The following is a 15,644-nucleotide window of genomic DNA, read 5'->3' on the forward strand; positions in this document are numbered from 1 at the left end:
AGCCAATGTTTGAGTGGCAATACAAAACCATATAAAAATAGTTTAATGAAAAGGTCTTAAATTTAATTAACTTATGAAAAATGTTGTGATCCTCTTTCTATAAGTCATGTCGCATGAGTCATGCAGAAGACAACAAAAAAGTAAAATCCATCCCGACTCGATTATATTGGTATTATACCCGACTTTAATAAGTTCGGATATCGGATTTAAAATTGTGAAACTCAATTATCCAATTATCTAATATATTATATTAAAAACATAATATTTATATAATTTTTACTAATCTTAATCTCACTTTAATTTTTAATTTTTTATTCTTCTTTTTTATTTTTATTTCTCATAGTTACATAAATATTTTTTCTTTTTTTTTTTTCCATTTTTTCAGTTTGTCTCATAATTTAATTTTAATCGGATATTCGATTACCCAAATCGATCCAACTCATATTTCATCAGTTTGAATTAATTCGATTTCAATAACAAAAGCACATTAACCCAATCCAACTCGAACCGATCAAATTTAATCGGTTTAATTCTCAAATTCACCCAAACCCAACCCAACCTGACCTGATTACACCCATAGGAACCAAGCAATGACATGCAAACATTTTTTCTTAATGAACGTATTTATATCCCCCTACAGCTCTACATATATATGGGTTACTTGGATTGGTATTTTCGATTGAACCCCAACTTGACATGTGTCAATCATTGAACCTACATCGTCATGTAAAACCAATTGAAGCTATTTTTTGAGTGAGTTGCCACCTCAAACCTCACAAGAAAATTCAATTTACCAAAAAACTTAACATTGTCTCTTCCAGTCAAAACTCTACTATGTGTATGTGCTTCATATTATAAAAAATACAGCATCAGTGTTATATTTGTGCCTTCTAAGACGAAAAGAGCCTAGAAAACAAATAACCATGGCAACCCTGCATTGAATCTAGCAGAGGTGCAACTTGGCATGCATCGTCATCGTCGCGATTCTTCCATTTCTCTAGTATATCTTCAGCATTAGGAGCAAGTTGATGCTGCAAAACTGCAGCACCAAGAGACCTATCAAATTCAATCTTGTAGCAGCAGAAATAACATCCCTTATTGTGATGTACATATAAGCTCTTTGAGAATCAGTACTATCTAATCCTAGTGTGCCACATATAAGTCCAAATATAGGAGCATGGTGAAAAGATACAGTACCTGAAAGAAGCATTTCTCATTGTTTTCAAAGAAGAGAGTTCCGAGAACACGGCCAAACCCACCCTCATTAGTGCAGACCCTTGTGAGATCGATGCCTTTCGGCTGACTTCATTTGTCAGTGTGGCATCCAATATTTTGTTAAGATTGTGCCAGGTTTCCAACTTGGGCGACACGGAAGCCGAGTGCACGAAAGGAAGGAGTAAGCTTCCTGTGTTCTCCAAGACATGGATAATGAATGTCTTGAGTTCATCTGGATTTGAGACCAGGTTGGACTGAACTGCTGCTTCAAGGCCAAAAGAGTGAGCAAAGCCGCCGGTAGGTAGAAGAGAATCAAGCAACTGCCATTGGCTCTACTGTGAAATGGAGTCTGCAAGGCGAGGTCCGTTGTCACACCCTTCACCTATTTGCATTGTAAATGATACTCAGCTGGCGTATCAGATTCCCACAAAAGCCTAGAAGAAGAAACCAGGCTTATACATTCAAATTCTTTAAGGAAATTGAAATATTTGCAGACATCATTTGAAAATGAATTACATATCATACAAGAAATAAAACTCAATGTGTCGACCAAAATTGAGCTTCCAAAAGCCTGATCTTGAGGTCACACAGAGACAACTCAATCATTGCTCCAAACCTATCTTCAAACAACTGCTTACAATCCGGAAGAACCTTGAAAATTCCTCGGTTCCCATTCTTTAATTATTCTGAACTCTCTATGCCATGCTTATTAAATATTAACCATAATTCACTTATAGAGGGAGTAAGATATTTATTTATCAGATCTCATTATGAATTTGATCTCACTATCTTGTTCTGTGTCCAAACAAGGATTTGCAAAAAATATTTTTTTTCAGTCCAATCAGAATCATATCTTCCAACATAACAAATCAGCATGTTAAAATGAAATTGCACAAGGAAGTAAGAGTTGCAACAATCTATTAATGGTGATTCTACATTATGAGATAAAAAGACAAAACATTCAGTAGTTCCAACTTACAGACAATCCACCTATGCTATCACATTATCTATTATCTCTGTCCCTAATATCATTACCCAAAAGAAAAGAGAAAGGGAGGGGAGGGACTAAGACTTGTTTTCTTGGGATTTATCATCGTCCCTGTTCATGAAATGGAATCCCATAATATACCTATATTCTCCGGTACCAAGGCAACGGGAGCAGTAACCAAGACCGCTTCCACCACAAGTTCTACACCATTTTGGCCATTCGCCTTTTGGGAGCATTTCCAAATGAACCTGGTTTGTCCTTCCCTTCCCACGACACTGGTGGCAATCGACTCGTCCACTCCCCTCACAGACTACACAAAGCGGATCCGGGTTCTTTCTTCTCTTCTTCTTAACATTTGACTCCGTTCTCACAACCCAAGATGGCTTAGTGAGTGAGATGTGACTATGTGGCGACAACTTGGGGGAGCGAGGAGGAGGTAGGCCATTGAAGCTCCCACTCTCGAATCGAACCATTGTCAATAAACTCAGGGTCCCAATAGCCATCTACTCCACCATGACCCTTGATATCTGAAACAAACGAACTTCTTACTTACTTTAACATTTTCTCAAACATCTGGTGGGCATGATTGTGACTGTTCCTAACAATGTATATTGAAACAACATTGCATCCCTTTAACTGGATGGTTCTCCATTGATTCTATTGTACTATACACTCACCTAACTTATACATCCGCTGTAATCATGCTGATTGAAAAAATGAAATATTTGAGGATTAAATCATAAAATTTTCCCCAAAAAATAAACCAAAGAAAAAAAAAAGTCGAAACATTATTGAACAATATCATAGTACTTAATATTTTCTACTGGCAACAAATGATTATTGAAGTAAGGAAGATATGCAATTGACTCCATAATCCATGACACAAAGTATTGAGGTTCAAACAAAATTCACAAAGCAATTTCAAGTTTTCAACATAAAGTAGAGTAATTCAGAGAAAATGAATCAAAAGGGTATGTGAAAGTTTACCAGGTGAAAAAAAGGTGGTGACTGAATCTAAGGCCAAAATAGCTTAACTGAAAAACACATATTTAATAGAATAAAATATATTTTTTATCTTGAAATTTGGTAAAAATTTTAAAAATATTCTTAAATTTTATTTTTTTCAATTTTATCTCAAAAGTTTTCGAGATGAAATATATTATCAACCGCTAAATTTTCAAAAAATTTAAGATCAATCTAATAATAATGCATGAAAATTATACTTAATTTGCTTGTGTTAAAAATTATTCTTATAGAATTGTTGTTTAATTAGCTATTAAGAATATATTTCATGCAAATTAAAAACTTTTGAAACATAATTAAAACAAAATAAAATTTAAAAATATTTTTAAAATTTTTATCAAATTTCAAAATAAAAAGTATATTTTACCCAATTTAATATATGTCTATTAAAAATTTATTATGTGCATGACTTTGGTCTTTTGGTCTCGTTGGAATATGCTGGCTTGGAAGCACTTAATTGAATAAGATAATTTTTTTTTGGTTGTACATGATATTTTTTAATTAGTAGATTAATAATTAATTTATTGTAGATTTAGTTTTATATAAGATAATATTTAAATTTTTAATATTTATTTAAATAGTTAAAAGTACTGATCATTCAATCAATCTAAAATTAGTTGAATAAGATAATTTGTCTAAAAAATTTTAAAAAAGCAATTTGATCTATATCTTTTGTAAATTGACTTGTTACCAATTTGTCACCTAATAATTATGGAAAAAAAATTCTAAATGGTACTTGATAATTATTTTGAAAGATAATAAAATTTTTCATAAAAAAAATCTTTTGATTCTTGAATTTTATTTCTGTGAGATTATTTAATCCTTCTGTCAATATTTTATTTTTGTATTAATAGATAAACTTACATAGCATATTAAACTGTTAATTTTTCTATTAAGTGTCAATTAGATTTGACAATTTTTTTTGTTAGGAGTCTCATTATTTTTTAAAGGTAATTGTTAGTCTTTTTATTTTTTAGTTATCTTTTTTAAATACATTGACTAAATTTATTATGTAAAACTAAAAAATATTAGTATTTTTTAATGATTTTTATTTATAAAAATTAAATAAAAGATATATTAGTAATTAACGAGTGACATAAGTATATTCTGAAGAGAGATTATTAAAAAAGAGATTAATCAGTCTCATAAAATTATTTATCAAAAATCGAAATAGATATTTTTTTAAGACCCCGTAGTCTTTTAAAAAAATCCAAATTTTATATTCGAATTTTCGAATTTACATTATGGTCAAGTTAATAAATGATGATTTGATTTGATTGAATACTAGCCTATTAGGTAACCAGATTTTATAACAAGAAATTTAACTTTACTTAATCAACATCAAACACTATTTCAATTAAAAAATTATTAGAATGAGTACTAAATTTTTAAGGAGATTAATAAATTTTTTATTAAATATAATTAATATTCATATTCTAAAGGGTTATCTTGAAGAAATAGAGGTGAATCAATTTAGAATAGAAATCATCTAAAGTTTATAAATTATAAAAATGACAGATATGAATATCTGTAAAAGATTTTAATATCAAATTTAGCAGATATATGAATAGAGTAAGTTACTTGTATTAAAAAGTTATTAAGATGTGTATTTATAAGAGAGTCAAGAATTGACTGTAAAAAATCTTTCAGTGACATGTCGTGCAAATAATTATCGTATTTAATGAAGTAACCATTTTCATTGTAGGAGATTAAGTCTCATTTTGTGTGTAAAATATTTTCGTTAGTAGATAGTTATAAGTATGCTTTCAAAGTCAAGTCGAGTACTAGATTAGAGGATTGATTTTTTATGGTCTTTTTCAATCCGACAGACTAAAGATTAATCCGTTGCGAATTAAATTCTATTTAAGAATTTATTGTTGCTTAATTGGTTATTGCATACACAAGACAAAATTCGAATTTTTGATATTTATTTAAATGAATTAGTGAATTGATAACTAAATTACCTAAAACTAGTTAGGAATCAAAATTACATCGAACCAAGTAATATTTGGCAACTTGTTGCGATTCGAAATAAGCCCAAAGTATCTCTTCGGTCCTTGCCAAGTCCCTTTATCTTTGGATGGATTGCAGAGGTTGGATGATATAATGAGTGAAATTTGGCTACAAATTAGTCCTTACCTATCAAATTAGAAAATATTGTGAGCAACAAAAAAAATTAGAATAATATAGTTTTTCAATTTATTTGTTTGTCAAGTAAAAAAAATATCAATTTCTATATGATATAAATATAAATATAAATTATATTAATTTATTATAATTTGAAAAAAATGATAAATAGGTCCTTGATCTTTTGATTTACGAATATTTAAGTATTCGAGAATTTGAAAATACATTTAAATTTTCGACCTTTTCAAAATTTGGATATATCGATCCTTCATGTTTACTTGGGTCTGTCAGACCTAACGAAAAAATAAAACATGACTTTCGTTGTATTGACCTGATTGATATAGCTGCGTGTGTGAAAGAATTTTTTAAAATGAGACAAATTAGACTCAAGAATCAATGTATCCAAAATATCAGAAACTTAAATATATTTTTAAATTTGCAGAAACTTAAATGTCCATAGACTAAAAACTCATGTATCGATTTATCTTTTTCTCTTAACAAAGTAACCATTCTCATTCTAAGAGATTAAGTCTCACTTGGTGTGTGAAATATTTTTGTTAGTAGATAGTTGTAAATATGCTCTCCAAGACGAGTATCATATTAGAGGATTGATTTATGTTATAGTATTTTTCAACCCGACTGACTAAAGATTTGTACGGTTGGTTGGTTACCGGACGGTTCGGGTAGGGGTTTGAGGTGGCGGGAACGCCTCGTCCGGAGCGATCGCGCTGGGACTGGATCTACCGGGTAGTCGAGCTCTCGTTGTGGAAAGAGGGGGGTGTCACCTGCAAAGACACTCCGACGCTCTAGTCAGTTAGTGTGCAGGCGAGAAATAGGTTAGGTGGAATGTGTGACGTACCTTGGGGAGGGGCTGGACCCCCCATATATACCGTGTCAGGGGTGGGCCCCGCGAGGGCAGAGCCCACCTTCTTCGAAGCTTCCTTAGACAGCTGTGATGAGGAGTTGCCCTAGACGCGTGTCCGGGTCGGACTTCGTATGCTTCTCGCCCGACCAACCGGGTCGGAGGGCCCATGGGTCGGGTTGGCCCATACCGCTTTGGGGCAGGCCGTAACAGTGCCCCCAACATGCCAGTAACAGCCGTGTGATCTGTTGTTGGCGTGTTATCCCCTTTTTCGCGTGTTGTCGTCAGATCGGCCGTCCGTCGCGAGGACGCGATCTTTGCGCGCGTGTCCGTTCGTTGCTGAGGTGACCTTTTGTCGCCTTGTTCCTCGTGCAGTGCATTAAATGCTCATAATAGGTTTAAAACCCTTCGTGCAAAGACTAATATACCCCTGGGCTTTCGCGCTCCTTTTGGTGGTGGTTTTAAAACAGTTTTGTGATGCTTTTGGTATTCATTTGGCATTTATCTCTTCATTTCCAATCTAGCCATCCGCATCTTCTTTTCCCTCAGCAATTCCAGGGTGTTGTTCTTGTCTTCCTTTCGGATCTTTGCGGTCAATACAGGTAATTATGCATCCTTTTTACCTTCTTTTGTTGTTCTTTTGCTTCTGCCGTTGCTTCCTTTTCATGCATGCTGTTTGTTTTAACTTTGCATGATGGTTGATCTTTGCTCTTAAGTAGGTGCGTTAGGGGGAGGTTGCCATTCTAGGATGGGTTTTGTTTGGGTTTTACCTTTTAGCCATGTTTAGTTTTAGTTGCAGAATAGGTTGGGTGTAGTTTCTGCGTTGACTCCGAGCACCCGACCTCTTAGACTAACTGGGTGGTGCCCCCATGTAGGTATGGCTCGCATCGCCTCCCGGGCTTCCCCTTCTCTCGCGGCGTACGACCCCTACGCCTGGGTGGTTTCCAATCTGAGGGACTCCGCCAATCAAATGGGCGAAGAGGAGCTCACCGAGTTTCGTCAAAATGAGTACTTATGCGGCGGTACCGACGAGGAGTCTAACTACGACGTCTTCGTCCCGGCTCCCCACGAGCGTTTATACGAGATCAACTTCAGTTCTCCCCGAGTTGCCGACTGGATTTGGTTCTATAAATCCATGTTTACTCAAGTGGGGGTTCGTATTCCTTTCTCCGCCTTCCAAATGGCGCTTCTGGGCCGGGTTTCCGTGGCGCCGTCGCAGCTGCATCCGAACAGTTGGGCTTCAATCCACTGTTTCGAGATGGTTTGTGAATATCTCGAGCTGCCGGTGTCTGTGGATGTTTTCCTTTTCTTTTTCAACCTTACAAACCCTTCGAAGGAAGGGAAACATAAGAAGGGGTTCATGTCCTTCCGATCTGCCCAAGGTCGGAGGATTTTTGACTTGTTTGAGGACTCCTACCACGGGTTCAAAGATAAGTATTTCAAGGTGCGCCCCGTCAAAGGTCGCCATCCTTTCTGGCTGTCGTTAGAGGGGGAACGCCTCATCCCGACGTATTAGAGCTTCGGGGCGGGGTCCAATGCCTTTATTAAAGTATCCTATAAGGGTATGTCCGCCGTGGACAAGAAGATTGCCGACGTGTTATTGGCAGTCTTCGGGAGGAATCATGTGAATCCTCACCTCCTCATGGGTGATCAGGAAGTCGGTCGGAACTATATTTGTGAGCAGTTTTAACTTGAGCTTTTCTTTTTGTTTCTTGCTTTTTTCAATATTCCATTGCGACTAAACAATCTTCTTTTCCTGTTACAGTGGGGATGTCTGCCGAGGTGACGGGTCTCTCTGACTTGTTCCAGACCTTTTTATGTGCAAGTGACGATGAGGCGGCCAATGAGAATTCGACTGCTCCCCCAGAGGATAAGAGCATGGCCACTTTCGAGCAGGGGGCTGTGGCCAATGAGGTCGGTACTTCGGTTCAGGGTGCTTTGGCTCGCGGGGACAAAGAGGTGCGTGTTTCCCCTTTCCACGAAGTGGTCAGTACTGGGGGTTCGACATCAAACCCAGTGACCGACGACGATGTGGAGGAGGTGCCCCACCTCAAAAGGAGGAAAACGTCCAATAGTCTTGAGGGGGTTCTCACTGTGATGGAGAAAAATTTTGACGCCGGGAATTTCATAGACGCTCAGTTGATTCCTGGCACTGAAGAGCACTCCCACGAGTCATCTCTTGCCGGGCAAGCGAGGTGGATGTATCGTACCCTCCTGCGTGGCGCAGTGATAGCTCGGAAGGCCGAGTTTGAGCTGTCTGGGATGGAATCTCTCCGTAGGAGGTTGGAGTCTGCTGGGAAAGCCAATAATGATTTTAAACGCGAAGTTGAAACTCTTCGGGAGCAACTTGCCCAATCTAATGAGAAGCTCCAGGCTGCCGAGAACAGGGCCTCCGCTGCTGAGAAAAAACTGGAGGAGTCTGATGCCACCGTTTTGCGACTTGTCAAACGGGAAATGACTTTAGAGGGTCAAGTCGGCGTGGCTCAGGGGCGGGTGACCGTGCTAGAAAAAGAGCGCGATGAGGCCATTTCGGCGAAGGAGGCTGTCGAGACTGAGCTCGCGGGGTGGAAGACAAAGTACAAGGAAGTCGTTAAGCAGGGAAAAGGTGCAATACTGGCGACCGAGGAGGCCCTTAAGGCTCAGGTCCAAATCGTTGCCCTGACTTCGACACGTCGGCAATTAGTGTCTTCAAGATGATCAAAGACGACAAGATTGTCAACATGCCCAGGAAATGACTTCTTATGTCTTGTATAACTTCATGAAATCTTTGTGAATGGTTTTGTGTTGTCTTTTGTGAACGATGTTTTTTTTTGGGCCGTCTGCCCGGTTTATTGTAGTTGATACTTTCTTGTTTGTCTGGTTGTGTTCTCGTTATATTCACCGTTATTGGTTTGTTGTTCGCACTCGTTCTACCGTATTGATGGTATTCTGGCTAAGCCAGGTTGTGGCTTTTTAGTGTAGCCGTTTGCCGTCATGGTAGCTGAATGTCTCTCGGGGTGATCAATCCTGGGGCCGCATATTATTGTGTCGCACGGTGCGCATTGCGTGGGATTCATTTACGTAATGGGTTGCCCAAGAAAAGTAAACAGAAGAAACAACTCATTTTGACAAGTGTATTTTAGTCGGTAATTGCAAAAAAGGTCTATAAGCCATATTAAAAAGTACAATCTCATGAATTGACTACTTAGCTCGTTTGGTTGCTAAATCGCCACGCGCGTGCTAGGAGTAAAATCTTCTCAAGTTGCTCGCGTTCCACGTTCTCGGGATTTCTTTGCCATCGAGCCTTTCCAACTTGAAGGCGCCTTTGCCAATCACCTCTTTAACTCTGTAGGGATCTTCCCAGTTCGCCGCCAGTTTGCCCTCTCCCAGGGTCGGTAGACCGATATATTTGCGCCGTAGGACGAGGTCATTTGGTTCAACCTCTCTTTTGAGTACTTTGGTGTTGTAGCGCAGGGCCATTCTTTGCTTTAGCGCTGTTTCCATCAAGTGGGTCATCTCCCTGGCTTCATCTATTAGATCCTTCTCCACAGCTTCCCCCACTCCCTTCAAAAGTAGTCGCGGGCTTGGCTCCCGATTTCCACAGGTATTACCGCGTCTAGCCCATATGTTAGTCGGAAGGGGGTCTCCCCAGTGGACGACTGCTCGGTTGTACGATATGACCAGAGGACCGAGGCAAGCTCGTCGGCCCAAGCGCCTTTTTTATTATCCAGCCGCTTCTTAAGTCCTAACAAGATGATCTTGTTTGCGGACTCGACCTATCCGTTTGTTTGGGGTGTTCTACTAAGGAGAACTTCTGTCTTATGCCTAGGCCGGTGAGGAACTCCGTGAACTTCTTGTCGGTAAATTGTGTCCCGTTGTCCGAGATGATGACCTCCGGGATACCGAACCGTATTATCACTTGCTTCCACATGAACTTCCTGCAATTGGATGAGGAGATGCTGGCCAACGGCTCGGCCTCTATCCATTTGGTGTAGTCGTCAATGGCGACTATGAGGTACTTGACTTGTCCTGGACCAATCGGGAAGGGCCCCAAGAGGTCGACTCCCCATTGTGAGAATGGTCAGGAAGACGTTAACAAGCTTAGCTCGGAAGCTGGTGCTCTGTGAAAATTGGCGTTCTCTTGACACTTGACGCATTTTTTAACAAATTCTTTAGAGTCTGCCATCATTGATGGCCAATAGTATCTAGCTCGGATTAATTTTCTCGCTAGGGCTTTGCCCCCTATGTGATGGCCGCAACACTCTTCATGGACTTCCCTAAGAACGTAGTCCATTTGGTCAGGATGTAGGCATTTCAATAGGGGTTGGTTGAGTCCTTTTCTGAACAACTGACCCTGGATGATCGCGTATTTGGCTGCTTCCCTTCTCAGTTTCTTAGCATATTTTTCGTCGTCGGGAAGTTTGCCGTTTTCTAAGAAGTTGGTGATGGGATCCAACCATAAGGGGCTTAGGCTTGACAGGTGTAGAGTGACTACCGGCTCCCTCATCATACCCTGGATGAGAGATCGGTTGCCTTCTCCCGGTTTTGTGCTGGCCAGTTTTGATAGGAGATCTGCCCGTGTGTTCCTTTCTCTCGGAACGTGGTGGATCGTGACCTCCTCGAATTTCTGGCTCAAATCCTTGACTTTCTCCAAGTACTTTTGTAGTAGCGAGTCTCTGGCTTGGTAGCTCCCGTTTACTTGGGAGGTGACGACTTGTGAATCGCTGCATATTTCCAACCTCGTCGCTCCAACTTCCTTTGCTAGGGCTAAGCCTCCTATGAGGGCTTCGTATTCTGCTTGGTTGTTCGAGACGGAGAACTCGAACTTGATCGACTGCTCGTATATGACCCCGGCTGGGCTCTCTAGGATGATCTCGGCGCCTCCGGACATCTGATTGGAGGCCCCGTCCACGTGGAGCCTCCACCATGTGCCCGTCTCTTCGGTTGGATCTCCCGTTACCTCTACCAGGAAGTCTGCCATTGCTTGTGGCTTGATTGCTTGCCGGGGTTCATACCGTATATCATATTGGGAGAGTTCAATGGACCAAGTCATCATCCTTCCCGCCAAATTGGGTTTTTGGAGTACTTGTCGAATTCCTTGGTCCGTCCTTACGACAATCTGGTGACCTTGGAAGTATTGTTTTAACCTCCGAGAAGAGGTCAATAGTGCCAGAGCTAGCTTTTCCAGTTTATTGTACCTTAGCTCCGCCCCTTGTAGGGCTCTGATCACGAAACAGACTGGTTGTTGAGCCCTTCCTTCTTCTCGTATCAAAACCGTGGCCAGGGCGTCTCCTGTTATGGCGAGGTATAGGTATAACGGCTCCCCGGCCTTTGGCTTCCCGAGCACAGAGGGTGTTACTAGGATTTCCTTGAAGTGTCTGAAAGCTTCCTCGCACGCGGGCGTCCATTCAAATGCTATCCCTTTCCTCATGAGGTTAAAGAAGGGTAAGGCTTTTGTTGCCGAAGCTCTGAGGAAACGGGATAACGAGGTGAGTCGACCTGCCAATCTCTGGACGTCCTTGACACAGCCCGGACTCTTCATCTGGAGTATCGCTTGGCATTTCTCGGGGTTGGCTTCTACCCCCCTTTGGGTTATCATGAATCCTAGGAACTTTCCAGCTTCCATAGCGAAGGCACACTTGAGTAGATTGAGCCTCTTGCCGTTTTGTCGAAGAGACGCGAATACATTTCCCAGGTCATTCAGGAGGTCATCGGGTCACGCAGTCTTCGCGAGGATGTCGTCTACATAGACTTCCATTGTCTTGCCTATGAGATCGCGAAATATTTTATTCATCAACCTTTGGTATGTTGTCCCTGCGTTTTTTAGGTCGGACGGCATCACCTTGTAGCAGTAGGTCCCCCCTAGGCGTTATAAATGCTGTCTTGTCCTTGTCAGGTCGGTGCATCGGTATCTGATTGTACCCGGAGTAGGCATCCATGAAGCTCAGATACCGGTAGCCCGCCGCCGCGTCGACGAGTGCATCTATGTTGGGGAGGGGGAAACAATCTTTAGGGCATGCCTTGTTGAGGTCGGAGTAGTCTACGCACATTCTCCATTTGCCGCTGTGCTTTTTTACTAGAACTACATTCGAAAGCCAGGTCGAGTAGTCCAGTTCCCGTATGAAACCTGCTTCTAGGAGGCTGGCCGTCTGCCTGGCCACCTCCTCCGCCCTCTCCCGCGACATCTTTCTCCTCCTCTGGGCTACCGGGCGGGCTTTCGATTTGACGGCTAGGTGATGCGACATGACTTTGGGGTCTATGCCCGGCATGTCGGCCGGTGTCCAGGCGAACAAATCCCCATTGGCCCTGATCATTTCTACCAGAGGCTCCTTCAATTAATGCGGAAGGTTTCTATTGACAAACATGAACTTTTCTTTCGTGTCACCGACCCTGAACTTCTCCAGGTCCCCCTCTGGTTCCGGTCTGGGCTTGTCATCAACCCTGGCATCTAGGTCAGCCAGGAACACCCCGACGCCTCTTTAGATTTCTTCCTTAGGGAGAGGCTGGCGTTGTCGCAAGCGACCGCCGTTTCTAGATCTCCCCTTATGGACCCTATAGATCCGTCGTCAGTAACAAACTTCATGACTAGTAGCTTTATGTTGATTATCGCTTCGACATCGTTAATCATCTTCCTTCCCAAGATGATGTTGTAGGCTGTGAAATTTCGGAGAACCACGAACTCAGCCATTGCCGATCTTCGGCCTTGTGCCTGTCCCACAGAAATCGGCAGAGATATCACTCCGTCTGGCTTGATGAAGTGGTCACCTAACCCGATGACCCCGTGCTGGTGAGTCGATAGGTCGGCGTCCCTTAAACCCAGTGCGTCGAACACGTTGCGGAACATAATGTTCGAGTCTGCCCCCGTGTCGACAAGGATTTGTTTGACAAGGCCGGTTCCCACTCTGGCCGTGATGACCATGGGTGGGTTTTCAGGGGCCTCGTCGAACCATTGATCTTCCGAGCCGAAAGAGATGGATTGGGGCTTCTTAGAGCTTCGCACCAGCGAGGAGGAGACCGCCAGGACCTTGGCGTCTTTCTTGTGCGTCGATCTCGACCTTGGTGCGGTGTTTTTGGCGGTTACTACGTTTATCACGGTGAGGTCGTGGTCTTTGTCCTCTGGCTCTTGTCGCCACTTTGCCGACCGGGTCTTGCCTTCCTCGTCTTGGTCGCGATGTCACCTCCTCGGCTCCCTTATAAGATGGGAGAATTCTGTTAGTTTACCGTCCCTTATCGCTTGTTCTAGTGCGTCCTTCAGGTTAAAGCAGTCCTATGTTTGGTGCCCGTAGCCCTTGTGGTAGTCACAGTAGAGGCTCTTGTTTCCCCCAGGACGATCCTTTAGTGGTCGGGGCTTCGACAAGATTCCTTTCTTGGCTATTTGCTGGTAAACTTCCATGATGGGAAGAGTGAGTGGAGTGTAGTTGGTGAATTTTTTGATCCGGGGAAACGGTCTGGGTGCCTTGCTCGGCCCTCCCTCTCTGGCTTGCTCCTTCTGTCTTTCTCCATTACCTTGTTGCCTAGGTTGATTGTAGGAGGAGTGCCGTTTATTGGTAGCCACGACTTGGCTGACTTCCTCGTCATTTATGTATTCCTTAGCTACCGTTTGGATCTTGTGCATCATCCAAACCGGTTTCGTGGTGAGGTGTTTTCGGAAGTCCTCGTTGAGGAGGCCGTTCGTCAGACAGAAGCTGGCCACCGAGTCAGTTAAGCCGTCAATTTCTAAGCATTCGTCGTTGAACTGGTCCAGGTATTTTCTGGTCGGCTCCTCGGGCCTTTGGGTTATCCCAAGTAGGTTGATTGGGTGCTTTGCCTTTGGTATTTGTGTTGTGAATTGAGCTAAGAAAGCACGACTGATGTCTGAAAACCCATAGATGGATCCCTGCGGGAGGCCGTTAAACCACCGGATCGCAGGTCCTGCCAGGGTGACCGGGAAGGCCTGGCACATCACTTCGTCTCCTACTCCCTCCAGATTCATTCTAGCCTCGAAGGCCGTGAGGTGTTCCAGAGGGTCTTGGGTTCCATCGTACCTCATGTCCGTTGGTTTGTCGAAGTGCTTCGGCTACCGGACTTCGAGGATGGATCGATGAAACGGGGTGGCGCCCATTATCACGAGTCGCCGTGTCCTCACAGGCCTCTCTTCTCCGTCCTCATGATCTCGTCCCGTGAGGCGCGTTTCCTTGCCTCGGGAGTAGATGATTGTGTCATTTCGTCTTCTCGGGATAGGCAAATCTTCTCGGGTGCTTTCCGCTTCCGTTCTGGAAGCGGAGGCATGCCGGGGGCGACTCCGGTGGGAATCTCTCTCTCGGCTTTCAGGAGACGGGGAGTAGCTAGGGTCGGTGGTTCGTCGATTATGCTCCTGATTGGCTAGTTGTCGTTCCATGTTCTGGACCCTATGGCATAGCTCCTGCATTATTCTGGCGCTGTCACCGCCAGTTCCTCCGAAGGGTCGCGTCTCTCGCGTCCTTGTGCGTGGTTTGGTGCGTTGCTAGGGGGACCTTCGTCGCCCTTCCGGTGAGGCGACAGAGGCTGCCCCCTCTGCGCTGGCTGTTCGGACTTGGTCTCCGGTGCCCGGCACGACGTCCATTTAAGCGTTTCCCACAGACGGCGCCAATGTACGATTGGTTGGTTATCGGACAGTTCGGGTAGGGGTTTGAGGTGGCGGGAATGCCTCGTCCGGAGCGATCGTGCTGGGACTGGATCTACCGAGTAGCCGAGCTCTCGTTGTGGAAAAAGGGGGTGTCACCTGCAAAGACACTCCGACGCTCTAGTCAGTTAGTGTGCAGGCGAGAAATAGGTTAGGTGGAATGTGTGACGTACCTTGAGGAGGGGCTGGACCCCCCATATATACCGTGTCAGAGGTGGGCCCTGCGAGGGCAGATCCCACCTTTTTCGAAGCTTTCGTAGATAGCTGTGATGAGGAGCTGCCCTGGACGCGTGTCCGGGTCGAACTTCGTATGCTTCTCGCCCGACCAACCGGGTCAGAGGGCCCATGGGTCGGGTTGGCCCGTACCGCTTTGGGCCAGGCCGTAACAAGATTTATCCGTCGCGAATTAAAATTTCATTTAAAAGGTTGTTGTTGATCAATGAATTGTTGCATAGACAAAACATAATTCGAAATTCTAATACTTACTTAAACGAACTAATAAACTAATAATTAAACGACTTAAAATTGGTTAATGATCAAAATTATATCGAACTAAGTTGTATTTGGCAACTTGTTGCGATCCAAAATAAGCCCAAAGCATCTCCTAAGTCATTGGCAAGTTCCTTTGCCTTTCGACGGATTACAGAGGTTAGATGATACAATGAGTGGGATTTAGATTAATCTATGATGAATTATTTTTTGACTTATCAGATTGAAAAATATTATCAACAACCAAAAAAATGTAACAATATATTGTTTAATTTATTTGTTTGTCAAGTAAAAAAAAATAGGCTGTTTTATTTAAATAA

At 42.8% G+C, this 15,644-nt stretch overlaps 2 protein-coding genes, 1 long non-coding RNA gene and 1 pseudogene across 3 annotated transcripts; all 4 read right to left on the reverse strand.

Moving 5' to 3' along the window:
• Positions 1-495: 495 nt before the first annotated feature.
• LOC112702144 (urease accessory protein F-like) lies at positions 496-1,607 on the reverse strand (annotated as a pseudogene).
• Positions 1,608-2,116: 509 nt separating this feature from the next.
• LOC112702145 (uncharacterized) lies at positions 2,117-3,235 on the reverse strand. Its single transcript, XR_011864252.1, has 2 exons — positions 3,191-3,235; positions 2,117-2,730 (listed from the first exon to the last, which is right to left on the reverse strand). It is a non-coding gene; the product is annotated as an uncharacterized lncRNA (long non-coding RNA).
• Positions 3,236-10,275: 7,040 nt separating this feature from the next.
• On the reverse strand, positions 10,276-12,508 carry LOC112701024 (uncharacterized). Its single transcript, XM_025751827.1, has 2 exons — positions 12,147-12,508; positions 10,276-11,662 (listed from the first exon to the last, which is right to left on the reverse strand). The coding sequence occupies exons 1-2, from the start codon at positions 12,506-12,508 to the stop codon at positions 10,276-10,278; spliced, it is 1,749 nt and encodes a 582-aa protein (XP_025607612.1).
• A 953-nt stretch (positions 12,509-13,461) lies between these two features.
• On the reverse strand, positions 13,462-14,223 carry LOC112701025 (uncharacterized). Its single transcript, XM_025751829.1, has one exon. It carries the CDS (start codon positions 14,221-14,223, stop codon positions 13,462-13,464), a length of 762 nt encoding a protein of 253 aa, XP_025607614.1.
• Positions 14,224-15,644: the final 1,421 nt, after the last annotated feature.

The sequence above is a fragment of the Arachis hypogaea genome, chromosome 7 (genome assembly GCF_003086295.3).
Source record: "Arachis hypogaea cultivar Tifrunner chromosome 7, arahy.Tifrunner.gnm2.J5K5, whole genome shotgun sequence".
Classification (NCBI taxonomy): domain Eukaryota; kingdom Viridiplantae; phylum Streptophyta; class Magnoliopsida; order Fabales; family Fabaceae; genus Arachis; species Arachis hypogaea.

Bases quoted from the DNA above. Each gene is read 5' to 3' on its own strand.
- LOC112701024 (XM_025751827.1), bottom strand. From the start codon at position 12,508: ATGATCAGGGCCAATGGGGATTTGTTCGCCTGGACACCGGCCGACATG. The intron at 11,663-12,146 runs GTATCTGAGCTT...CCGTTTCCTCAG, and splicing joins GACGCGGCGGCGGGCTACCG to AGCTTCGGCAACAAAAGCCT.
- LOC112701025 (XM_025751829.1), bottom strand. From the start codon at position 14,223: ATGAGGTACGATGGAACCCAAGACCCTCTGGAACACCTCACGGCCTTC.